Raw genomic sequence first — 26875 nt, 5'->3', positions numbered from 1 at the left:
GTGGAGCTGATAAAGAGAGTCACCTACCAAAGAGAGAAGAATTTGTAGGAGAGAACAGAATAGCTGGTTTGTGTACAGGGCCAGGAGATTGTGGCATGAAGTTGATGGGAAATCTTTAAATAATCTATACTTGTCACAGTTGGCAAGATGGTCTGGTCTCAAATGCTAACCAAAAAAGAGTAAGAGAATCTCTGGGATGATCTCTTGAAGCCAAGGACTTAAGGAAATCTGACAATGGGCTTGGAAGTTGAAGCTACAGTAGGAAGTGGAGGCCTTATTGCCTGACCTGAAGAGAGTGAGGGACCATGAAACTTACACAGGCTGAGGTTAAGATGCTGATGACAGTTTTCATCACTGTTGGAAGGAAAATTCAAGCTACTTAAGAATATGGAGTTGTGAATTTTTTTTAATGAAGCAAAAATGTGTTAGGCGTCGGGTTCCTGCAGCGGCTCAACAGGAATCCAGAGCCTCACATTCTGCGGTCTTCCATTACCTATCGACCGCAGAGGAGTTTGCTCAGCAGTCCCGGCGTTCCAGATGCTCTGCTCAGACCTGCTCTGTGGGTCTGGCTGTTGCTGCCACCTTTGGGTCAGCAATAGCAATGCAGGCTGCTCAGCAGAAAATCGCTCCAGAGGCTAAGTCCTTCTGTCGCTCCACTGACCATGCTCACGAGACAATCTCCCATTGGAGATCGGGAGTCACATGTCCAGGTCCTTCTCCAGATCTGATTGGTCCATCTCAGGGATCTGGAAGCTTCCGGAAGGTCCTGGCTATAAAAGGTTCGCATGGCCGCTCAGCCATGCGCTAGTATAGTCTCTAGTTGCTGCTGTGTGAATGATGATGGATGCATGAACCTGCGAATGATTCATTAAGATCCCCTCCCTCTGATATTACGAGTGTGTATAGGGACTTAGGTTTAGAGTCAGCGCCAGCCAGTGACAAGCTACAGCCACAATAAGCATCCTCCACTGTGCTAGCGTCCGACAGTGCGCCCCCTCTTGGGCATTGTCGAATAGCGGCTGTGTCTCTCGCCGCGCTGCAGTCTGCAGTTCCTCTTGGCGTCCGCAGTTGCGACGCCGCACGCACGGTAAGTCTAGACGGACTCTAACCCTCTGCCTGGGCCCCAGCTCCTGTGAATTTATATCGTGCGTGCACTTCTCTGAGTCCTGTGAGTCCAACAGGCTCAGCATTTATGTTAATGCCTTAGGCGCCTCTGTGAAGCTAACAGAGTACGCCCAGTGCACACCAGGTGACGTTCAACCCGTGTGCGATATACCGCCTTATAGCTCGTCTGCCATTATCTAGCAGCAGTGTTAACACCTTCTGCACGGTGGACCCCGGGCGGCGAACGCACTTTCTGTTATTTAATATTTAGTGCGTTCTGCCGTCCGTAACAAATGTATGGCTTCATTTGTTTGCCTGACAGGTGTGCTGGTGGTTGGGTTTTAGTGGCCAGCAATGTAGTTGTGTGTGTGAGGTGCTGTTATTGGACAAAGGGGTGAGGCTATTCAGAGTGACCATTACCCTGCCTGGTGTTAGCTGGGATATAGCATGTGAGGATGCTGAACTACAATTCTTTAAGGCAGAGATGAGCTTATAAAAAAGGAGGTTTGGCACAATTTTGAGAGTGGGAACTTACAGAGTTGGGTGATAGATCAAACTCCTGAAGTTTTGAGCAGTAGAAATCTGAGACCTTTGTTAACTTGAAGAGCAAGCTTGTCCCTCTGCACTGAGGCAGGGAAGACAGCAAGGCTGTGGAAATATTTGGTAAGAGGTGTGAAGACAAGACATGAGGGCTGTGAGAAGCTAAGCAGAGGGTTCAATGCCAAGCGTGCGTAGACCTTTGAGAGGAGAATAATCTAGCTGCTTTGCCAAGTGCAATCGGGAGATTGTGTTACAGGGAATAGAGAGATCCACTTGAGAACCCTTCCTAGATGCTGATTGTAGGAAAATTAAGTATTCGGTGCACTTGTGTTATGGGACTGTCTTATACAGGTCAGTAATAGGGCTCACACATAAAGGTACATATGACTTTAACTGTAGCTCTGTATGCTTCTGATATTACACAGAGATATACAGATGACTTTTTCTGCAGGTATCACTGTGTTCTCTATTGTATGTAGTATGTATGGAGGTATTTGTGGCTCCCCTGAGGGTTCAGTCACCACAGAGGTACTGCACCTCATCCAGAGGTGTGGTATTCCACTCTCAGGTAAGGATGGGGCACCACACAGAACTCACACACTTGCATCCAATACCAGACCTTTCAGAGCTCGGTGAGGAGCTAGGTAGAGGGTGTGGGTGGAGAGAGCAGCGGGGAGAGCTGAAGGAAGCGACAGTTGGAGGGGAAGAGCAGTTGGAGCTGGGGATTTGAGCAGTGAGGAGCTCGTCTCTGGACCAGCAGACAGTGGAAAGAGAGTAAGGAAAGACAGAAGAACAGAAAGATAAGCTTCAGTGGAAGAGAGAAAGAAGGGGTCCTAGGGGCACAGGTAGTGAGGAATCCACCCGTGGGGCCCGTATCCACGACGACTGCAGTCGGGTGGAGGGACCGGGTCACAGTTAGGGGATCGGCCCCAGACTAGTAGAGAAACTAAGGACTCAGCTAGCTAACCGGAGGTTGTAGTATCTGCATGTGTTGCAGCCACATCCAACACATTCCCTGAAAAGGTAGCCAGATAGGATCCAGGGGACCTAGAGCGCGTCGCCCGACAAGATCCAAGGCTGCTGGCTTGGGACACTGTATGTGAAGGCGCAGGGCAGGAGTGGAGGGAGCCAGCGCAGTGAGAAGGCCAGAAGAGGAACATTTGAAGGGGGTTCTGACACAGTCTACCCCAAACTACCTGGGAGCTGGCTGGACCACCGACCCTGAGGGCACAGCACCCCGGCTGGGGATTGTAACATCATAACTGTGAGTAAAACCTGTGAACACTACACACTGCTGTGTCCTCCAATTTATTTACTGTGTCACTTGCCCTCCACTACAACCACCATCATCACCATCATTTTACACTATTACTGCCCTGGGGCTTAGCTCTACCTGTGGAAAGCTGATACAACTCTGCTGCATCACAATCAGCCCCAGCGGTCTCCTCACGCATCTATTTGCCGAGTACCACAGGTGGTGTCATGAATCATCTCTTATAAACTTTATTTCCCCTTAATTCATCATTTTTCACTGGATGCCCAGGTCCACGGAAAGGGTCACTGCTGCCGTGACATATCCCCTTAAGAACCGGCCCGATGCCGAGTATCTCCACGGCCCTGGTGGGCGTTCCATATTGTCCAATAGGAACTTTGCTTCTAAGTGATATTCCTTTTATATTTAGCAATAGATAAATCCTGTATGACAATACACGAAGGTTGTAGGGCACCATGCTACCTCAGTAAGTCATATGGCCCCCATATATTACTATGCATAACCGTTAGACTAATTCTTGGCAAAGATTCAAGGTAATAAGATTATTTTAATGCAAAATGTAAAAATATGGCGAGGCTATTGGTAAGATTTTGCAGATTTTACTTTCACATCTGATACAACTGTTTAAATAAAATAAGACTGTAGACAGAATGTACCTTTTTGTGACATTTTCAACTGAAGTTCCTCTGCTGGTCCCATAAGATTGATCATTTTGAAGACCTGGAGAGCTACATGTAAAGCTTCTTCTTCCCCATAAATGTTAATCATAAGGTTCTTTGTGAGTATAAAATCTGCATCTTCTAAAAGTCCACGAGAAATGGAGCATTTATAACTATGAGGCAAATCTGAGAGTTTGTCTTTGAACTTCCTGAATTCCCATTTTTTCAGATCCTCCAGAGATCGTAACAGAAGATCCCCATGTGTTCTGGTCTTCAAACCCATCATCATGGTGATTTATTCTAGGAGAAGACATAAAAAAAACCTTTGAGATAAACTTCAGGTTTAACATAACTTAATAAAAGGATTCGGAGCTCAAAGGTTAATAGCAGTTGACACGCTTGTGCACTGTTTGATATGGAGCAGTAATAGCATACAGTGCAGTCACACCACACAGCTATGTCGCTCCATTCCAAAAAGTGCTCCTTTCTCCAGTATGTATTTGGCGTTTACCCAATGCAGTCTCTGATTTCCACATTTGCTTCTTTAGGTGCACTCAGTTTTCAAAAAGTCTCTCCACGTTCATCTCAGTGCTGATACCTTGTCCAGGAACACCACCGAACCTAAAGCAGAGAATATCATTGTAAAGGAAACCAAAGAACAAACTGTGTAGAAGCAGCAAATAGCGCTGCCAGACACTGTTTGCTCAAACAAGATTAAAATATTGTCATTTAAATTGTCCTTCAAGAGTTCATATATCACCCAATCAGTTTCCCCTTGCAAGCTTACTCAAGGACTTCCACTTCATGTTTTCCAAATCATATTTTAACCCCTTAAGGACTGAGCCAATTTGTACACTAATGACCGAGACTCGTTTTTGAAATCTGACCAGTGTCACTTTATGTGGTAATAACTCTAGAACGCTTTAACGGATCCCAGTGATCCTGAGAAGGTTTTCTCGTGGCATATTGTACTTCATGACAGTGGTAAAATTTGTTCAATATGACTTGAATCTATTTGGTAAAATACTGGAAATTTGGCGAAACGTTCACAATTTTCACACTTTTATTTCTTATGCCCTGAAACTAGAGAGTTATGTCACACAAAATAGTTAACAAATAACGTTTCCCATATGTCTATGTTATATCTGCATCATTTTTTAAACATATTTTTTATGTTAGCAAGTTGGAAGGGTTAGAAGTTTATCAGCAATTTCTCATTTTTCCAACATTTGCAAAGCTATTTTTTTTAGGGACCACATTACATTTGAAATGACTTTGAGGGGCCTATATGACAGAAAATACCCAAAGTGACACTATTCTAAAAACTGCACCCCTGAAAGCACTCAAAACCACACATTCAAGAAGTGTATTAACCCTTCCGGTGTTTCATAAGAATTAATGCAATGTGGAAGGAAAAAAATTAACATTTTACTAATTTTCAGAAAAATTTTATTTTAGCCCCAAATGTTTTATTTTCACAAGGATAACTGGAGAAAATGGACCACAAAATTTGTTGTGCAATTTATAATGAGTATGCTGAAACCCCATATGTGAGGGAAAACTACTGTTAGGGCTCATAAGAGAAGTAGCACCGTTTGACTTTTTTAACGCAAAAATGGCTGGAATCGAGAGCGGATGTCATGTCATGTTTGGAGATCCCCTGATGTGCCTAAACAGTGGAAACTCCCTACAAGTGTCACCATTTGGGAAACTAGACCCCTCTAAGAATGAATCTAGATGTGTAGTGAGTACTTTGATTCACCAGGTGCTGCACAGAAGTTTCTAACGTAGAGTTGTGAAAATAAAGAATAACATTTTTCCCACAAAAAGGCTCTTTTAACTCCATTTTTTTTTTACCAGGGTAACAGGAGAAAATGGATCATACAATTTGCTGTGCAAGTTCTCCTGAGTACGCCGACCCAATTGTGGGGGAAAACTACTGTTTGGGCACACAGCAGGCCTAGGAAAGGAAGGAGTGCCATTTGACTTTTGGAGTGCAAAATTGTCTGGAATCAATTGAGGGCATTGTGTCGCATTTGGTGAGACCCTGATGTGCCTAAGTGACCCCATTTTGGAAACTATATCACTTAAACAATTCCTATAGGGGTATAGTGAGCATTTTAAGCCCACAGATATTTCAGAGAATTGTATAACATTGGGCTGTGAAAATGAAAAGTTACATTTTTTTGCACTAAAATGTTGTTTTAGCCCCAACTTTTTAATTTTCAAAAGGGCTAAAGGGAGAAAATGGATCTAAAAAATTGTTACAAAATGTGTGCTGAGTACCAAAGTTCCCCATATGTGCTCAAATACTGCTTTTTAGGCACAGTGCAATGCTCAGAAGGGAATGTCCACCAGCTTGGAGTACAGATTTTGCTGGAATGATTTGCGAGTGCCATGTCAATTTGGCAGAGGCCCTGAGGTGTCAGGACAGCAGGACACCCCATAAGTAACCCAACTTTACAAAGTACACCTTTTAATGAATTCATCTAGGGGTGCATAGAGCAGAAAAGAAAAATACATTTTTTACCAATATAATGTAGTTTTAGCCCCATGTTTTACATTTTCCCAATTGGAAAAAGGTCAAAATTACCACATAATTTGTTACACACTTTTTTTTAACTTGACAATACCCCATATGTGGCTGTACAGTACTGCTTAGCCACATGGAGAGACTCGGGAGGGAAGAACCACTGTTTGACTCTTGGAGAACAAATTTTCATAGAATAGTTTGTGGATCCATATACAGAGCCACCAAGTCCCAGAATAGCAGAATACCCCCTCAATTGACCCAAATTTGGAAATTACACCGCTCTGGGAATTTATCTACAGGTGTAGTGATGATTTTGCTAGCAATGGATGTTGCTAAGTGAAAATGCAAATATGCCATTGTAGTGCCCATACATCATGCCCAGATTGTGTTTCTGGAGACACACACCCTGTAAATTAGGCAAGCTCTCATCACTACAGTAATGGCAAACATGTGGACGCTAACTGCTGATTAGGCACACTCTTGAGCTCAGGAGGAGGAGGGCATTTGGATTTGGGAGTGCATATTATGCTGGATTTCTTTTGGTGGGAGCCATGTCACTCTTCCAGAGCCTTTGTGCTACCAGTAATGTGGACATCCTCTATATTTCTGTTAACACATGACAAACCTGAGTGAGGATTCGTTTTTTGTGGGTTGAGTAGCAGCTTTTATTGGTGTCATTTTGGAGTACAGAACATTTTGGATCACATTTATCCTGTGGTCTACCCACTTCAGGGTTTCCATCTAAATCTACAAAATACATAATTCAGATGAAACCCCGAAGGATCCATTTTGTAATGAGGCAGCAGAGTTACTCTGGACTCTGTCTGACCTATGTTCAGCAGTGTCCTTCTTTTCAGAAGTGCACAAAACTGTGGCTAACTGTGCTTTTATGCACACCTAAAAAGACAGGCACATCTGCAGTGTCTCCATCTGCCTCATTAGAGGGAATCTTCCGCCGGGGGTTCTGTCTGAATCACGTATTTCAGAGACGTACATGAAAACCCCAATTTAAGCGCTCAGTGTAGAGTGCAGGACAAATTATCAGCCGAGCCTTACTACAATCTGTGGGAGACAGAATGAACAAATTACCAGCAGATGATGAATTGGTTTTATTTATTTTCTACTCTGTTCCTCATTCTTCGAGTATGATTACAGCGATACAAAATGTTATATTTTTATTATGTTTTACACAATATTATTATTTATTATTATAGTGCCATTTTTTCCATGGCACTATACATGTGAAAGGGGTAAACATAATAAAATTATTTTATTGAAAAAATATTGTTTTTGCATCGCTGTATTGTAAGAGCTGTAACTTTTTTTTAGCATAGTTTGCCATTTTTTTCTTAATGGCGTTCAATCTAGGGGTTAACTAGTGATTACAGTTTTATAGATCAGACCGTTCCGAGTGACACCAAATATGTGTAAATTTTTTGTTTATTTTTTTGATGCATAAAAATAAGTATGCTCTTGCTTGAACACTTTTGTCACGCTGGCGCCTTGGCAGGTTGGTGCGAGCAAGGGGGTTGTCGCCCCACTATGCCACAAACCAGACTACTCTGGAAGGGGCGTGACTAGGATAGCCACCTCGTCTTCGCTGGAGCCTCTGATGGTGAGGTCAGGTTTGTGCGGCAGGTAGCTGCCAGGTGCCACTCCAGGGTGGTGTCTGGCTGTGGCTGCTGATCCCACTGGGGAACAGGACGCTAGGACAGATGCAACTGACAGACAGGCAGATGAGAACGGCAGGCACGGCTGGTACTCTAGCAGGCGGGTACGACTTAGACAGGCAAGCGGGCACGGCTGAGACACTGGCAGGCGGGCACAGCTGTGACGCTGGCAGGCGGGCATGGCTGAGACACTGAAATGTGGGCATGGCAGAGACACTGGCAGGCGGGCGCGGCTGACTGGGAAGGCACAGAGACATGGACAGGAAGGAGTGGTGTATGGAATAGGTAGAGGCCTGTTCACGTTCACACAGGAGGTGCTGGTACTGGTACGGGAAGGATGGAATTATAGATAGGCATGAAAGAACAGGTTTGGACCTTTTTACACTGGAGAAGAACCGCAAGGCTGTGGTGAGGAGCTGCAGTTAGCAGCAAGAGGTTCTGCAGCAGCAGAAGCAGAGCAAAGCAGAACCGCAGGAGTGAGGATCACCGGCAGAGCTGCAAGAGTGCATAGCACAAGCAGAGCTGCAAGAGTACGGAGCACAAGTAGAGCTGCAAGAGAGCAGAGCACAGGCAGAGCCGCAAGAGTGCGGAGCACAGGCAGACCCGCAAGAGTGCGGAGCACAGGCAGAGCCACCATAGTATGGAGCAGGCAGAGCCACAAGAGTGCTGAACACAGGCAGAGCCGCAAGAGTGCAGAGCACAGGCAGAGCCGCAACAGTGCAGAGCACAAGCAGAGCCGCAAGAGTGCGGAGCAGGAATGCGGAGCACAGGCAGACGGAGAGGACACAAGGATAGGCAAAGCAGGGAAAGGAGCCACAGGCAAGGAGACTGACAGACAGAGGTTGGACAGTGTTCAGACAAGGTAACGGTGTGAGACAAGGTACTGGAACAAAGACTCAGAGAGCCGGATATACTGCCTCCTGGAGGGCAGAGAGGACAAGTATGAGACAAGGCAAGGAACAATAGCCCAAGGACCAGGATATTCTGCCTCCTGGAAGGGGGATGGATACAAGGCAAGGCTAGGAACAGGGACACAGAGACCATGATATTCTGCCTCCTGGAGGGCAGAGCAGACAGGCACAGATACGGGACTAGGAAACAAGCCTCCAGAGAAGGCGAAACACAGGACAGGACCTGGCAACTCAGCAGCAAGATACTAACTGAGTAAAGGTGTTGCTCTGGCAGGTACCACCGGGTGGAGCTGCCCTAAATACTAGAGGCCTCTTGGTGATTAGCCAGGGACACCTTAGGCAGGTGCACCCTGTTTCCATAAGAACCAGAGATTTTTGGCACTGCCTCTATGCATACAGCCAGGAAGCATGCAGAGAGCAGGCAGGAAGCAAGAGGCACACAGCATGGAGCCGGCAGCAGACAGAACTCACAGTATGGCCTGGAGCAGTGAGTAAGTTGGGGTGTGGGGGATGGGAGGCCAGCAGGGTTGTTACAGTACCCCCCTTTATGCCCCCTCTTCCTCAAGCCCACCAAAATGACTTGTAGAAGAAGGATAGGAGAACACGCAGAGCCATCTTGACATCTCTCAGGTAGAATGAGGTAGGTGTGACATCAGAGATCCCAGACTGCCAAGTCTTTTTGTGCCCGGCGTGGTCAGCTCCCAACACAGAGGGTACAAGGACCTGGACCTCTTCCTCCTGGTTGGCAGAAAGCAGGGACTGGGAAGCTTCAGATTTGACCTCTAAATCAGCTGGCCACCTGAAAACTGAAGACACCCTCACCGGGTCCAACTTCAGTCCGCTATCCCGAGAAAACTGGGGCTCCTCCTTTGGATCAAAGGGGAGCACCTCCGCCTGAGTATTCACCATCCGGCCACATGGAAGCTGAGGGTACCCACTTAGGATCCATCTTCTGCCCATTATCTAAAGAAAATTGGACCTCTTCCTCCGGGTTGGTAGAAAACAAAGATACAAAGGCTTCTGTTCCAACTTCTTCATCCACATGCCACATGGAATCTGAAGGCATCCTCACAGGATCCATCCTCTGCCCATGGTCCAGAGGAAAACTTTCAAGTGACAGGGATGTTCCTGGGAACTGGTCATTGGTATTGTCACAGGAGGTGTGTGGAGAAGGCGCCACTGCTTTCCTTTCTTCAGTGAAGCCAGCACAGCATGACTCAATAGCCAGCAGATCAGATGGAGAAGGTGACAACACTGTAGACTGACCTTGCAGTATTGGAACTAGACACCTCTGGTGACTAGGTAGTTCCAAATGCAGCACCACGCTGGGTCTTCGGACTCGGAATGGGCAGTAGAGTACCCAGATCAGAACGACTGATGGGCAAACTGGTCAGCACATGGAAAACAAACTTCTCCATATATAACGTTCCGATTTTGAGCTGTAGTTGTCCCTTCAAAACCAGACTGTACCTAAGCAGAGCTCGGCCATCACCAAACAACCTCGCCGGATGCTGGAGCAGCTGAACAGGAACCACACACTGACTCAGTCTGGCTTGCAGCTTTAATACATCTGCAGGGCCGAAGCTCCCACAAGGCACCGAAACAGTCACAGATATTGGTGGAGAGGAGGTACTCTCACCAAGGGCAGTGTCTCCTGCTGGCCCAAGGTTCTAGGACTTTAACCCCTTTGGACAGAGACCGTCTGGGTGTTCCACACAAACGCAGCGACACCGTAGGCCCTTCTTACGGCTGGTTTCGGGCTGCTGCTTTGCCAACCCACTCTCCTCAGCCTTCTTGGGTTTCTCTTGGGTAGTTGCCTTAACAGGTAGAGGAACAGGAAAGTTTCGGATGGTCGAGGTCTGACGTGGCGGTTTCCTCACTGGTTTCGCTCGTCTGGAGCGCCTCTCGGATCTGGAAAGGGAAGACTTAGCAGGAGTAGCTGGACTAGGCGCATCAAAGGCTTTACGGAAGGCCACCAGGAAGGACTCCAGGTCTGTGACGATAGGATCCCCTGCTACCCAGAGGGGAGTGATTCATATCAAAGCATCTTCTGCTAGGTATGACATTATGTATGCCACCTTCACGCAATCAGTGGGGAAACAGGCTGCATTCCACTTGATGTACTGCAAGCACTGCTCCAGGAACCCTTGGCACTCCTTAGGATTCCCATAAAACGTTGGCGGATCTGCATGGTCAAGCTTCTCATAAGCCAGGAGTTGATTGAAGATGGCATTGTAGACAATGATTGGGTCTGGTGAATCAATAATCTGAACCACCCTTAGTGGAACATATTCTTCTGGTTGCTTATACGGGCAAGAAAAAAGTTTCTCATGCTCTGAGAGCACAATGACATGGGACTCAGCGGGAACCATGGCCTGAGCAAGCTGTCACGCTGGCGCCTTGGCAGGTTGCCGCGAGCGAGGAGGTTGTGGCCCCACTGTGCCACAAACCAGACTACCCTGGAAGGGGCGTGACTAGGACAGCTACCTCGGTCTTCGCTGGAGCCTCTGATGGTGAGGTCAGTCTTGTGCGGCAGGTAGCTGCCCGGTGCCACTCCAGGGTGGTGTCTATAACATCTGCATGTTATAGAAGCTACCAACACACGAGCAGTCAAAAAGTCCAATAAAAGGTAGAAATATCATAGACCATATAGCAAGTATATCAATGAAAGGTCTATAAGGCATAAATGGCAAAAAACGGTTATTATTATATTAAAGTGACATTTGTCAACAGACAAACATAGAGCAGGTGCTCATATCAACCACCAATTACAAAGACCTTAAATATATAACACAAAGGACAATCATAGACCTTTCATTGATGTACTTGCTATATGGTCTATGATATTTTATAAGGTGGGCTTACCTGGGTCATTTTCGAGCGTTGCTTCCGGCCTATTTTTGCCATCTGCACACGCTCCTATTGCTCTTCCCCCTGTTTCCATGTATTTCTGTGTCCATGTTTTTATCATGTGATTTCTGATAAAATTCTACCTTTTATTGGACTTTTTGACTGCTCGTGTGTTTTTTGTGTGGTGCCCCCAGGAGTATGATTGCCACAGTGGCATTGCCTTCCTCCAGGGAGGGTGGTCAGGCTTGGAAGCAGTGAAGGGTCTCTCTAGCAGTTAACCATGTCATGCAACACAGTTCCCACTCCAGGCCAGCAGAGATAGCTCTGAACCAATACTAAGGGGAAGAGCAATTCTCTGGGGGCTGGGAAGGGGAAGTTAGTGTGGAGGGCAACGAGTGTAGACGTGTGGAGAGAAGCTGGAGGTTGAGCTGAGGATAGAGAGCTCCCTCCCAGTGATTGAGCATGATCTGGAGCCTGGTCTCCACGGTTGTATGGATACTGAAGGTCCTGCAACAGAAACCAGAGGAGTAGGAAGCTGTAAATGCTCTATTCCCACCTAAGACTCGGAGGCACAACAGCAACTGGTGAGCCAAGAGAAATAGAGGGCTACAACCTGTCTGCCATATGAGGTAGATCCAAAAGGGAAGAAGAAGGAGGAACTTCAGTGTAATACAGTACTGCATGTACCTCAAGTAAGCGCTAGAGAGGAGACTACACAACCCACCTGATAGAGAGATTCCTAAGTTGCTTCCAGGCTAATCATCTCCTGTGCCATCTGTAATCTGGACCCTGGACTGCACTTACAAAGTAAAGGTAAATAAACTGCACTCTGCTGTGTCCTTGCCTTCTTCCTGCAACTTCTTCAACACTGCTACATCTCTGTGCCAGACACTGCACCCTCTTCCTCAACACCAATCCTCTTCATCTACTCTGCCCTGGGACTACAGCCCTGACTATGGAGGGCTATAACATCACTGCTGCACCCCACCATCTGTCCCAGAGGATCTGTCTGCAGCGTCGGCTTAACACCTCCCTTGCCGAACACCACAGGTGGCATCACAAATCACTCATAAACTTTATTTCATCACTCAATCCTCTTTTACATGGGCGCCCAGGGCCACGGACCGGGTCACTGCTGCTGTGACATTCCCGACTGAAGGACCGGCCCGGTACCGAGTACCCCACAGCCCTGGGAGGGTGACCCAGTTGCTTTCTATATGAATCGCAGTTGTCCTTATATGTCCTATATATCTAGTTGTATGTGGTTTATTCTTCAAATTTTGGAGTTACTTCAGTATGTAATTCAACTTCCACATATACCATGTGTACCACAATTGCATTTTACTATGTTATAGAAGCTGTCAGCGCTGCACTCTGTGCACACTGACATCAGAGACTTCCTGACATGCACTGCACATGACAGGAAGTTTCTCAGCTCTGGTAACCCGGATGTTGTCATTACCATGGCAGCGATCGGGACACAGCGTCATGCTGCGGGGTCTCCGATCCAAAGGCGGGGGGGCTGTCAAGCTCTCTGCCTGCTCCCAGAATGCTGCAATCATTTTCGATCACAACATTTCAGGTGTTAAAGTGCCGGGAGCGGTCCATTGACTGCTCCTGGCACTTAGTGCCTGGTGTCAGCTGTGAGAATCAGCTGACACCCGGCTGCACACCACCCGTGTGCGCGGCCGATCGCTATGACGTACTATACTGTCCATGGTCAAATTGTGCTGGGGCACATGGACAGTATAGTACGTCAACTGTCAAAAAGGGGTTAATAAACTCAGTATTATATCAGCAGGACATTATATAGTTGTCTCATACCATGTGGTCCTCTTGTTCTGTGTAACCCAACCCCCACCACTGATAGCTTTCTGTGTACACTGTACTATGACAAACATCTGCCTATCCATCAATGGTGTGGGTGGGGTTAAACAGAGCTCAGCATTCAGAGAACTGTTGAAATTGCAGTAGACAAAAAAGAGATTTTATCAAAACTACAGCTAGCAGCCCAGTAAGTAACCCATCACTGGAATCAGGGTCTCTGTCAAGTCCCTATTTTTTTTACTCAGCAGCTATTAATCTTTTACAGAACCATTTAGACTATGTTTACATATTGCATTTTTGTTGTTTTTTTTCTGTAGGCAAAATCTGCTCTCTTGGCAGTAAAGAAGCTGCTTACAAAAAGCAGGTTTTGCTGAGTTTTTGCTGCATTTTTTGCTGTATTTTTCAGGATCTCAAAGTTCAGCTTTGCTTCCACCACAGAAGCATGCACTATGCAAGGTGTTACAATAGGTTACCAATGCAAAATGTATGTGAAACCATAAAACCATTTTGGAAAAGAGGTCAATTTGATCAAATTATTTATTGGAAAAAGATTTTTACGTCTGAAAAATAGTGACTATTCTGTGCACAAAAGTTCACATGAATTCATGAAAAAATACCCAATTTCAAAAGTAATAGTTGGGGGAGTTGAATTGGTCAGGTATAGTTTACCTAAGACATGGACAGAGCATTGAGTTTGTAGGACACTGTTTACTTTCACACCTTGGTGGGCCACAGGCATTGTTCAATTTCACTCCTTGGTGGGCCAATGTTTACTTTACACATACTGTATCATTAATTTAATTAAATTGTTCTAATCCTAACTGTCATTCTAATGTGAGGAGGTCAAGACATTATGGTTTAAAACACTGAAAAAAGAAACATGCTGCAATTTTTGAAAAACGCAGCCATTTGCTTTTATTCTTAACTGAAATGGAAATGTGTGTGCATGAGATATCTGAAATCTCCTAGCTTTTGCTGGTACTGTAAAACACAGCTTAAAATTTGCACAAAAAATGCAGCAAAAATGCAACATGTGAACATAACCTTACAGTTTCCTATGCTGCAGAACTGCAATGTGTCTGTAAAAATCGGATGCCACCCTGATGGTTGGTGTGCAATTTTTTTCTCTTCCAATTTCGTAGTGAAATTACAGTATGCTGCAATTTTTTCTCCTGCCAAATACAGCCGAGAAAATACACAGATCTGCACTGCCTCATTATAATATTAGTCCAAGTGCAATCTGATTTTTTAACGGATTGCACTCATCCGATTTATGCGCTAGTGTGAGCGAGCCGGAATACTTATGTAGGTAGTAATAGGGGCTATATGTAGCCCCCACATAATTTGACACTATTTTGCAGGCTACTGGTTATCAATAACTATTATATTTAGGCACTCCAACCTAAATGGAGCCACGCCTAATAAATGATAACGGTTTAATTTATCTTCTCAAGATGAAAACGCTGGATAATTGACAAATGATCTTTAATAATAAATAATTACATGCCCTAATAAATGGAAGTGACAGTAAATGAAGCAGATGTTTAGTATCTGCATTGGTTAGCTGTTCCTCTTGAACAAAAGAAGAACTAGGCTCAGCACGTTTTGCAATATTTTAGTGGTTGGCAGTTGTTTGTCTATTTTCGGAAATCTCGTAGAAGTGAAAATCAAAGTAGAGTTACAACAAAAATAAAAAAACAAATAGAAAAACCTGAATATTAGCAATAAGAGAACAAAGATAACACCAAATTTTTAGTTGCAGTGCAAGTGTGATAGAGACATCCTGTAGGTATGGTCAGTCATTACATCATAAATAAAATGTTGAACTTGGAATTCAAAGGGTTACTGTTCTTACAACTGTACAGGATTTAAACTGGATGCAGGTAGGTGTCGGAGCTGTTCCAGTGGTGTTAGCACTAGCTCTCCCGGAGATCGCATGATATTGTTATGTTCCCTACTGCCAGGGCCGGACTGACTATCTGGGAATTTTTTGCAAATGCCAGATGGGCTGGTCCTGCCTGGACCACACTGTCTGCTACCCTATTAATGTTATGGCTGTCTTCTGGATGCTGATACTGTTAACAGTTGTGACAGAGCACTTACTTACACCTTTGTGTCTGCGGCATTCCGGAGGTCAGTGGACGTTGGCGGTGTGATTACACCACTGTATTGCACCGCCAGCGTCCACTGTGAAACCGGATAGAAGACGAGATGGCATTTAACACATGCCGGCATTGGGGCATGTATTTTCATGTTCCCATCATCGCACCCATGATGTGATCGTAGGTCGCCAATGGGTTGGTATGACAGCTGAGGATTTGCTGAGGACCTCCGTATTTGTCATTATGGAGCTCCTTTCAAAGCCTCCTTGTGTGGAATCAAAGCTTTTCTCTATTATTAAAAAATCATAAGAAATGGTGCTTCAAATCTGCACCATAAACGCATCAAATACAGTATATACTCAAGTATATGCCGACCTGAGTATAAGCCGAGGCACCTAATTTTGCCACAAAAAACTGGGAAAACTTATTGACTCGAGTATAAGCCTAGGGTGAGAAATGCAGCAGCTACTGGTAAATTTCAAAAATAAAAATAGATTCCAATAAAAGTAACATCAGTAGGATAAATGTTTTTGAATATCCATTTTGAATCAGGAGCCCCATATAATGTTCCATAGAGTTCATGATGGGCCCCATAAGATGCTCCATACAAAATACGCCCCATATAATGCTCCATAAAGTTCATGATGAGCCCCATAAGATGCTCCATACAAAAATATGCCCCATATAATGCTCCATAAAGGTTAATGATGGCCCCATAAGATGCTCCATATTAAAATATGCCCCATATAATGCTGCTGCTGCTATTAAAAAAATAAAATGACAAATTCACCTCTCATCGCTGGGCGCCAGGTGCCGGTGTCTTGAGCAGGCGGGCTATGGGGGCCAGGTGCCGGTGTTGCCACTGGCTCAGGACCCCGGCATTTGTGGTATTCACCTGTCCCCGTTCCACCACCACGGGCAGCTGTGTCTTCCGTCTCTCTGCAGTGACTGTTCAGGCAGAAGGCGCGCACTAACCATATGATCACGCACTCTGACCTGAACTTCACAGCCAGAGGATGCGGAAGACACAGCGCGGCGGTGGAGTGGGGACAGGTGGATATCGCATGGCTCACCCTCCCCCAGTCCTACTCACCCTCCTGGCACTCCATCTCAGTCCCTGCATCTCGGGTGCTGACATCTCTCTTCCTGTCTTTCTTCCTGTGCTGAGTGGTCAGTGATACCGCTCATTAAAGCAATGAATATGCGCTCCATGCCTATGGGAGTGGAGACATGTGCATATTCATTACTTTAGTGAGCGGTACCACGTGACCGCTCAGCACTGGAAGGAAGTCAGGAAGAGAGATGTCAGCACCTGGACTGAGATGCAGGGAGGGGCTGATATGCAGTGATGACGCCATAAATATCTGGATGCGCAGTTTGCATATTACAGGGGGCTGGGGATAAATATCTAGATGCACCATTTGCACATTAAGGGGGAGGATGATAAATATCAGGATGCACAGTTTGCACATTACTGGGGTAGGGGAATAAATATCTGGATGCACGGTTTGCGAATTACAGGGGAGAGGGGGATAAATATCTGGTTGCACAGTTTATACATTACAGGGGGAAGGGGGATACATGTCTGGATGCACAGTTTGCAAATTATGGGTAGGGGATAAATATCTGGATGCACAGTTTGCACATTACGGGGAGGGGATAAATATCTGGATGCACAGTTTGCACATTACAGGTGGGAGGGGATAATTATCTGGATTTACAGTTTGCATATTACGGGGGGGAGGGAATAAATATCTGAATGCACAGTTTGCACATTACAGGAAGAAGGGGATAAATATTTGGATGCTCAGTTTGCACATTACAGGTGGGAGGGGATAAATATCTGGATACACAGTTTGCACATTACCGGTGGGAAGGGATAAACATCTGGATTTACAGTTTCACATTACAGGTGGGAAGGGATAAATATCTGGATTTACAGTTTGCACATTACAGGTGGGAGGGGATAAATATTTGGATGAACAGTTTGCACATTACAGGTGGGAAGGGATAAATATTTGGATTTGCAGTTTGCACATTACGGTCGGAGGGAATAAATATCTGAATGCAGTTTGCACATTACAGGGAGGGGATAAACATCTGGATTTACAGTCTGCACATTACAGGGGGAGGAGCATAAATATCTGGATTTATAGTTTACACATTATGGGGGGAGGGGGATAAATATCTGGATGCACAGTCTGCACATTACAGGGGAGAGGGGGATAAATATCTGGATGCACAGTCTGCACATTACAGGGGAGAGGGGGATAAATATCTGGATGCACAGTTCACACATTACAAGGTGGGAGGGAGGATAAGATGAACAAATTGCATCCAGATATTTATATTCCTTCCCCCGTAATATGCAAAATGTGCATCCAGAATATTTATCCCCCTCTCTCAAGTAGCTGTATCAGCATTTTTTTGGCACATTATAAAAAATCAAGTTAATTTTAACACCACCGCCAGACCCAGCTCACTGTTTTCCCATTTCCACAGGCAGTTCTCCCTATTCATCACATGTGCAAATTGTAACTAATGGCTCCCAGTTACAACTCCTCTGTCTGGAAAGCTAGGTCAGACAGGAGGCATTGTATGCTTGTGAAAATTTAGTCAGAGAGCGGAGCTGGGGGCAGAGCAGGAGGAGTTCAGAGGACTAGGAGGAGTGAGGAGGTGCACGGCTTTTGTGGCGGCGCTGACATTTAATCAAAGGCACAAACGCCGCAGAGCCGTGGGACCGCCACCCGTCAAGCCCCATAGCAGTTGTGTGGCATGCCACCATTGGTGGTATGCCACTAATTCCTTGCCACGAAAAACTTTGGAATTGGAAATTTGGGGCATTAGAAAAATGTTTTGGCTCCAAGAATAGGAAATCTGGACAAAATGGGAAGAAGCCAAGTGAATCTCTAGACTGAACTCCTTGAGCCTCCTGGACCTCAATGAGGGATTCAGCTATAGTGCTTTTTTGTAAAGGGGCTAAGAAACCATTCTCCTCCCTATACTCTATATTCATAACCTATGTTAAGAAGAATGTGTCTTTAGTTGATTAAAACATATTTTTTTTTTTATCAATATGACCTGCTTAAGTGACATACACTAATAATGATAAAATTACTATTTCATGAGTCTTCATAATATTGATGGAGTGCAAATGGATTATAATTAAGCAAATAAATATCTATAGCTGTATTCTCTTGAAAGTTTGCCATATGACAGACGGTATATATTTTAATAGTCCTGAAATTAAGTTTGATGATATGCATATTAACAAGTAGAAACAAAAAGTAATGATATGCACGTTATTATTGTGTTAAACCAGTCTGCAAAATTAAACCAAGTTTTAGACATACGTACCATAAGGTAGTTCATTAAACCCTATGATATGTGCACTATTAAGTTGTTAAATTGGAACTAAGTCTAACAACATGCGCAATAATAGCCTTGCAAGTTTAGAGCAAAGTTGTTTAACTTGCGCAGTAGCGACTTGTGAAATTAAAGCAAAGTCCAATGACATGTTACATGCATATTTCCTGGCAGGGTTCAAGGACACAAGCGAATAATCATCAGAGCTTTGATCCGATTGGTTACTGATGATGCACACATCTACCGCGTCTGTAGTTATACGCCTTAGAACTGTGATGATAGGATGGGGAGTGTAGCCAATGGACGGCGGGGTCACCAATGACGTGTATTGGCGCATGCGCGTGCGTGTCTTTGTCACAATCTTATTGAATAGCAGTGTGCTGCTGATCCTGAGTGTTCGTTTCTGCCTGTAACCCTGTGCATACGGCAATCTGTGACTGTTGAAGGTCATTATAGGGCCGAAACATCTTTATTTTTGGATTGCCTGCACACAATAAAATTATCTGTGTACAACATTTACCTGAGATTCAAGTTTTCTACCAGATTTACACCATCCACAGGAGTGCCGTAACTATCAATTTTGTTCAGAGACTGGACAGACATTGGTCTGGTTTAGTGATTCTATTAGGTTGGGGAAAATTGCTGCCATCTAATGCTGGCCATAGTCATGAGATATTTTTCTGGTAACCACTGGATGATCCATCTTGATTTTCTGTGGCAGTTAAACACGATTTACAACAGAGGTCACTAAACTAAATTAGATTTGCGGTGACTATGAATTAATTCTAAAATTGATCTGATCGTTTGGCCAACAGCTATAATGCATGTATATGCACCTTTTAGGAGAGATGAAGGAAGCTGCTGCCAAACTTGACTTTTCCAGGGCGAACATAAGGATTTGCTGTGTGATAGGTCCCAATACATATTAGCTGGCAATTAGTCCCATCCATCAAAATTTCCGTTGAGCTAACTTTACTCTAAAACAGGGATGGGGAATCTTTTTTTCTGTCAAGGGCCATTTAGATGCTTATACCATCCTTCGGGGGCCATATAAACTCTGCCCACAATGTACATCCTGACTCTAGCGCAGGTGTCAGGACATAATCTATCATTGCATGCCCTTCAGTGTTCAGTAGTGAACACTGCGTCTGCGTGCTAACAGAGCAAGAAGAAATTAATGAGCTGGTTGCAAACAAAATACAGCTCCCTGCCCAAGAATGCAGTCCCTGAGAATCTGCCCAGGTGGGGGGGGTTGGGGGCGGGGCTGAAAAGGTCAATGAGGGCCGTAAATGGCTCGGGGGGGGGGCCTGAGGTTCCCCACCCCTGCTCTAAAATGACCATTTCCAACACTAAGCAATGTAATGTGAGCTGTGCTAGTGGCAGGATTACCATTTGAATTTATTTATTTATTCCAGTGATAAAAGGTACATGAAATTATTACATAATAAAGCCTATTTTCTGTTTATATGAGGAAACAGAAGAACATTTACTAAAATGGAACATCATCAATGTATTGTGTTAGTATCCCATTAACATTCATGTGGGACGCCCATTATCTGTAAGATAATATTCAGTGTATACCTTCCTGTAGACGATATACTGTATTACATAAAATATCAAGCATTATATAATCAAGAAGACCAACCTGTGATGGTTTCTTTATGTCAATCTGGAGGCAGACAATCTATGCCTATATCTGACCATGTCCAGGAATATGTCAAGTCCCATTACAGCTCTGGAAAAGGAAACTTGTGATCTGAAAAAAGTCTTAGTCTGTGTACTGGACTACGTAACACAGCTCAGAACAAGCGTCTTCCTCTTTAATGAGTCATCAGCCAAATATGCGACACTGCGGTTTTACTGTGATAACTCCAGCACAAAGATGAGAAATGAGTTACCGAAAGGTTCCTGGCAATAAACCAGTCCATATCTTAGACATTGGAACCTCACAACAGTGACCACCGAAAATGGAAACACACTAGCAGCAATGCTAGGAGGATGCTATAGTGCCTCCTCTTATCTTTTTTATTAAAAAATAAAAAAATATTGACATTTTTAGAGCAATAAGAATATGAGTATCAAGAACACAAATATGAGTAAATTCACGAACAGTGAGGAAAACAAAATAAGTACAATAATATCCCCAATTTTGGAAGCTATAATGCTTGGATCAGAAGAGCCACGGCGTGTATTGTGGTTTATGTTTGGACCAACTTGCATGAACGTTTTAAGCGATTCATCATTTGTGTTTTTTGTCACTTTTCTTTTACTCTTGAGATTTTCACTGATGTTTACTGCGCCAAATTCATTGAAATTATGTAGTTGATTAACTTGGCACAATCAAGTGTTTTTGAGAATTTTTGAGCAAAAAATCGTAGCATGGTGGCTCAGTGGACCATTTTTTAACATTTTGAATCATTAAACTCCAACCACAAAGCAGTAAACAAAAAAAAACAGGCAAGAACATATGAAATAAACTTAAAAAAACCCCACACAAATAGAATAATGAATTTGGTGCTAACAAAAAAAGGTAAACAACACATACAACTGGACAAAAAACTGGTGCAAAGGCCATAATGAATTGGGGTCTATATGCCTAGAGTCGTATTACATTCGGACCAGATGCAGTGGGACTTGGTAGTTACTCTGGTCTATTCAGGGTGGCCACAAAATCAGGAACTGGTCAACAGTAACCAGTCGAAGGGTGAACATTATTCTCTTAGTCTCTCTTTCAAAACAGTGTCTATGCAGAGGACTTCGAGCTATGAAATAGAAAAACTTCTCTAAAGATATAGGACCCAATTCATCAAGACCTGCAATTTTCTCGCCGGTCTTGATGAGGGGGAGTAGTAAAGTCAGACACTCCCGATTCATGAATAGGTCTATGCCTCTTCATGAACCTGGAGCATCTGATGAGTGCCTAAGTTCACCATGCTAGAAATGTTACTTCAGTCAGGTTTTGGAGTGAGATTTCTGGGAACACAAGTGCTCTTCATGAATTAGACGAGCTGTGGCATCACGCCCAAGCTGCACCCATGTTACAATGGGCGTAGCTGGGAAAAACTTGAGTGAAAATGCCAAAAGTTGAGCCAAAATGTTTTGACTTGTCAAAGATTTTGCGTATTTTTTTTCAGCCCAAAAGCTGTGATAAATTGGAGCCATAGGCCTTGCTCACAGGTAGAGTAAATATGCATTCTTTCTGCTGCTTTTTATCCGTATTTATTCTGCAGTTGTCCTCACCAATATAAGAAACATGAATCCTCTCTAAATATTGCCTTTTTATACTGTTTTTTTTTCACTTTATTTGATACATTTTGGTGCAGATTCAAGCAGTGGTTTTAATATTTCAAAGAAAAGCTTCAATTCTGGAATTAAGAATGCAACTGTGTTTTTTTCACAACTTCCTATAGAGATAAAAAATACACAAAAGAACGCACAGCTCATCACCAAGTATCTGTGAAGTGTAAGGGAAATTATACATGGTTTTATAAATACTTTAAAAATGTAAATCTGAAACTAGTAGTGACATGCATTTATATTTAGCATCCCCCCAATCAATACTTTGTAGGACCACCTTTGGGGTATGTATCTGTAAGGGGGTGAAGCACAGGAAGAGTCGGAGGGGGGTTGCCTACTCTGCTCCGTGTCCGGAACCATTGAGCTGTACAGCAGGTTCCCCGGGGGGGAGACTTTCAGTGTGGGACAGGAAACAGTACAGGCTGAGGGCAGGAAAGACGGGTGCACAGGGCTCAGTTCAGCGTGTGCAGGGGAGAGAGCAGGACGCAGCTGCACGCCGCAGAGAGAGATCTCACGGCCAGGGATCTAAGACAGACGGATGGGACATAGATATTGCCGCCCGTGAGTACCTGGAAGCGGGGTCTTCAGTGAGCAGCGAAGTGCATCCTGCAGACCGTGCAGAGACTTATAGAGACACAGAGCCCCTGATTCCTGCTGAGAGACTTATAGAGACAAAGAGCCCTTGATTCCTGCGGAGAGACTGTTTAGTTTTGGAGCATAGACTCAGAGCAGGGGACACCCGGAATGCCTTGTGTTCCCCCTGTCTGTCCTCATTAACCCTGGGACCCCTTGCTGTGGGTCCACAGAGACTGCAGAGCCTACAGCGACTAGAGAGACAACAAGTGCCGCTGCTGACGGCGCCGACGCGGGAGAAAACGACTCTACAAGCAAGTACTCAGCAGACTGATAAGTTCCAAGAACACCCGTTCCTAACTGTTATTCTTTTTGACTGTTTGATATACTGCTTTAAAACCAGTTTAACCCCCACTGCTTTCTCCCTGCAAGGAGTATCATATCCCTGTAAATAAAACCCTTTAACTTTTGATCTGTCTCGGTTCCGTGGTGACATATCAGTACCTGCCCGTTTATTACAGTGGGGCAAAAAAGTATTTAGTCAGTCAGCAATAGTGCAAGTTCCACCACTTAAAAAGATGAGAGGCGTCTGTAATTTACATCATAGGTAGACCTCAACTATGGGAGACAAACTGAGAAAAAAAAATCCAGAAAATCACATTGTCTGTTTTTTTTTCATTTTATTTGCATATTATGGTGGAAAATAAGTATTTGGTCAGAAACAAGCAAACAAGATTTCTGTCTCTCACAGACCTGTAACTTCTTCTTTAAGAGTCTCCTCTTTCCTCCACTCATTACCTGTAGTAATGGCACCTGTTTAAACTTGTTATCAGTATAAAAAGACACCTGTGCACACCCTCAAACAGTCTGACTCCAAACTCCACTATGGTGAAGACCAAAGAGCTGTCAAAGGACACCAGAAACAAAATTGTAGCCCTGCACCAGGCTGGGAAGACTGTGGCAGTAGCTGAGATGCTTCTCTGTGAGTGCAGACTGTAATGTGACACTGACCTGCCAAGAGAGACTGGCACAGGCAGATCCCCTGACTCTGGTAAGGGAACGCTGCTGCTGCTGCAGCAGAGGGAAAGATTCTGCATACAGGGGGATACTGCCATCATCATACCCCTTGAGCCTCAATACCTAGGATCCCAGAGATGGATGACATCAAGCGCTCCTTGTGCCTGGGTGCCTGCGTGGGAGAAGAGTGATTTCTACAATCAAGTTCTCCAGGAACTGTTAAGTTGCCATCCCATAAGAGAATAACTGTCTATTGTTGTGCACTTCTGTTATCTCTTCAGTCTCTGATAATATCTGTTACAGCATTTTCACTGTTATATCGTATGTTTATCTGTTTTACTCCCTGTAAATAAACCTCCCCTTTTACTGTTGGTCTGCCTGTTCCGTGGTGACATATACTCCTCCTGCACGTGGGTCGCCCTCCCAGGGCTGTGGGGTACTCCGTACCAAGCCGGGGTCTCAGAGGGAAGTGTCACAGCAGCGGTGACCTGGTCCGTGGCCCTGGGCGCCCATGTAAAAGGGGTTGAATGGTGGAATAAAGTTTGTAAATGATTCGTGACGCCACCTGTGGTGTTCGGCAATGAAGGTGTTAAGCCGACACTGCAAGCAGATCCTCTGGGACAGCTGGTGTAGTGCAGCAATGATGTTGTAGCCCTCCACAGGTAGGGCTGTTGTCTCAGGGCAGTGTAGATAAATGTTTAGGAAGAGAGTGCGGTGTTTGGCACAGATATGTAGCAGTGCTGAAGACGTTGCAGGAAGGAGGCAAGGACACAACAGGGTGCGATTTCTTTACCTTTACTTGGCAAATGCAGTCCAGAGTCCCGATCACAGATGGCACAGGAGCAGGCTAGCCTGGAAGCAAGTCAAGGCATCTCTCTCAGCAGATGGGTTGTGTAGTCTCCTTCCAAGTGCTTACTTGAGGTACATGCAGTACTGTATTACACTGAAGTTCCTCCTTATCTTCTCTTAGAACTACCTCGTATGGCAGACAGCTGTAGCCCTCTATCTCTCTTGGCTCACCCGTCGCTGTTGTGCCTCCGAGTCTTAGGTGGGAATAGAGCATTTACAGCTTCCTACTCCTCTGGTTTCTGTTGCAGGACCTTCAGTATCCATACAACCGTGGAGACCAGGCTCCAGATCATGTGCTATCACTGGGAGGGAGCGCTCTATCCTCAGCTCAACCTCCAGCTTCTCTCCACACGTCTATACACGTTGCCCTCCTCACACTAACTGCTCACTCCCCTTCCTGGCCCTCAGAGAGCACTCCTCCCTCAATTCTGGTTCAGAGCTCCCTCTGCTGGCCCAGAGTGGGAACTGTGTTGCATGACATGATTAACTGCCAGAGAGACCCTTCATTGCTTCCAAGCCTGACATCACCCTCCCTGGAGGAAGGCAATGCCACTGTGGCGACCATACTCCTGGGGGCGCCACACACGTTATTACACTCGGCGTAGTCGGCAGGATGTCACACGCAGGCACGGATGAGACTGACCAATTCAGTACTCCTGGACTGAAGGAGAACATATGAACATATATAAACAAATAAACAAATATAAATGTTACAAGATTTAAGAAAAAAATAAAATATACAAAAAACCAAAAGCTCCAAAAATAGTCCTGTGATGATAAGTTCATGCGTCAATGTCCATGGTCCATTCCTGGGCAAATGGTGAACTATGTACAAAGTTAGTGACCACACACAGTCCTGTGGCCAAAATGTCCATCAAACAAACGGGAAAATTCAAAAAGGAAATTTCTTACAGAATATCTGTAGGCACAAAACTTGAATAGTTACATATATACAGTTTAACATTTACATTACTTTAACTTATTCATATGCGGAATCTGATGGGTGGTGTACCTTGGGTAGTACGAGTAGACCTGCGTAACTCTGGTGTGGGTAAACTGGGTAGTATCCTTCTACGAACTCCTAGACTCACTGTGGGCATGACAGATTCACCACTGGCAGGGCAAGGATTCTCTGCTGGTGTGGCATCCACTGCTTGAACTTCCTGATTCTCAGAGTTCTCATGAGTCACTTCTTCTTGTACTACCAGTTGGGGAAAGGTCAAAACTGGCACCACTATGGCATCATTTACTTTAGTCCAATTTGCAGGGAATTCTCCAAGTATAGTAATGACCTTTTCTTCTTCTGTGGGTTGGATGTTATTTTGTTCTTCCATTCTTTCCTTTAGCTGATCAGGGCATAATGTCAAATGATCCCTTGATATTGCTGCTGAGGTTTCTCCTCCATCTTTACTAATAAGGCACACCTTGGTATTGTCAAAGTTTGAGGGTAGAATGGTGTAGGGTTCAGCTTCCCATTGGTCATCCAATTTATGCAGTCTTCTTTTCCTCTTTAGGACTTGTTCTCCTGGTGACAAGGAACTGCAGGTGCATGTTGATTGTAGTGCCTTTCTTGTTTTTGTCTTACCTGAGCTAGACTCTTTTCCACACATTCTTGTACTCTACGGTACTGCTGTTGCCGCTCTGTATCCCAGTCAGCATCTGGTGATGTTACCTCAGGTGTAAGGACTCCCATATCTAAATCAATAGGCAGCTTACCAGGCCTCGCTCTCATTAGGTAGGCTGGAGTGCAGTTGGTGGAATTCACAGGAATGTGATTGTAGAGGTCTACCAGATCTGGCAACTTCTCTGGCCACAGATTCCTCTCTTCCAACGGCAAGGTCTTCAGCAGGTCGATCACCACCTGGTTCATCTTTTCACACATACCATTGGTCTGTGGATGGTACGGTGTTTTCCTGATCTTCTTGCAACCGTACAAGTTACAGAATTCCTGGAACACTTCTGCCTCGAAAGCTGGACCTTGATCTGTAAGCACTCGCTCAGGATATCCATGTGGTCTACAGAAGTGCTGTTGGAAGGCTCTGGCTGCTGTCCTGGCTGTTTGATCCTTGACAGACATGACTACCAGAAATCTAGAGTAGTGGTCAACGATGGTAAGAGCATAAATGTAGCCTGAACGGCTTGGGACCAGCTTCACATGGTCCAGGGTGACCAACTCGAGTGGCTGTTTAGTTACTATTGGCTGCAAAGGAGCTCTCTGGCTGTTACGGTCCTTTCTGCGCAGATTACATTGCCCACACTCCCGGCACCAATTTTCAATGGCTTCCCGCATACCAGCCCAATAGA

General features: G+C 44.8%; 1 protein-coding gene across 2 annotated transcripts in view; it reads right to left on the bottom strand.

Moving 5' to 3' along the window:
* The window catches only part of LOC141100096 (NACHT, LRR and PYD domains-containing protein 3-like), a 157788-nt gene extending 137170 nt beyond the window's left edge, over window positions 1-20618 (bottom strand). Inside the window, exons 1-3 of one of the 2 annotated variants that reach the window (XM_073588312.1) lie at window positions 20481-20618; window positions 4088-4197; window positions 3574-3876 (exon numbers count right to left, since the gene is read on the bottom strand). In XM_073588312.1, the coding sequence (XP_073444413.1) occupies window positions 3574-3865 (292 nt within the window). In that variant the 5' untranslated portion in view covers window positions 3866-3876; window positions 4088-4197; window positions 20481-20618. The remainder of the gene's footprint in view (window positions 1-3573; window positions 3877-4087; window positions 4198-20480) is intronic. The other variant, XM_073588311.1, reaches the window with a different exon arrangement.
* Window positions 20619-26875: the final 6257 nt, after the last annotated feature.

The sequence above is a fragment of the Dendrobates tinctorius genome, unplaced genomic scaffold (assembly GCF_039654945.1).
Source record: "Dendrobates tinctorius isolate UK_male_01 unplaced genomic scaffold, ASM3965494v1 ptg000103l, whole genome shotgun sequence".
NCBI classification, from domain to species: Eukaryota; Metazoa; Chordata; class Amphibia; order Anura; family Dendrobatidae; genus Dendrobates; species Dendrobates tinctorius.
This window is presented reverse-complemented; position numbering and strand designations above follow the sequence as displayed.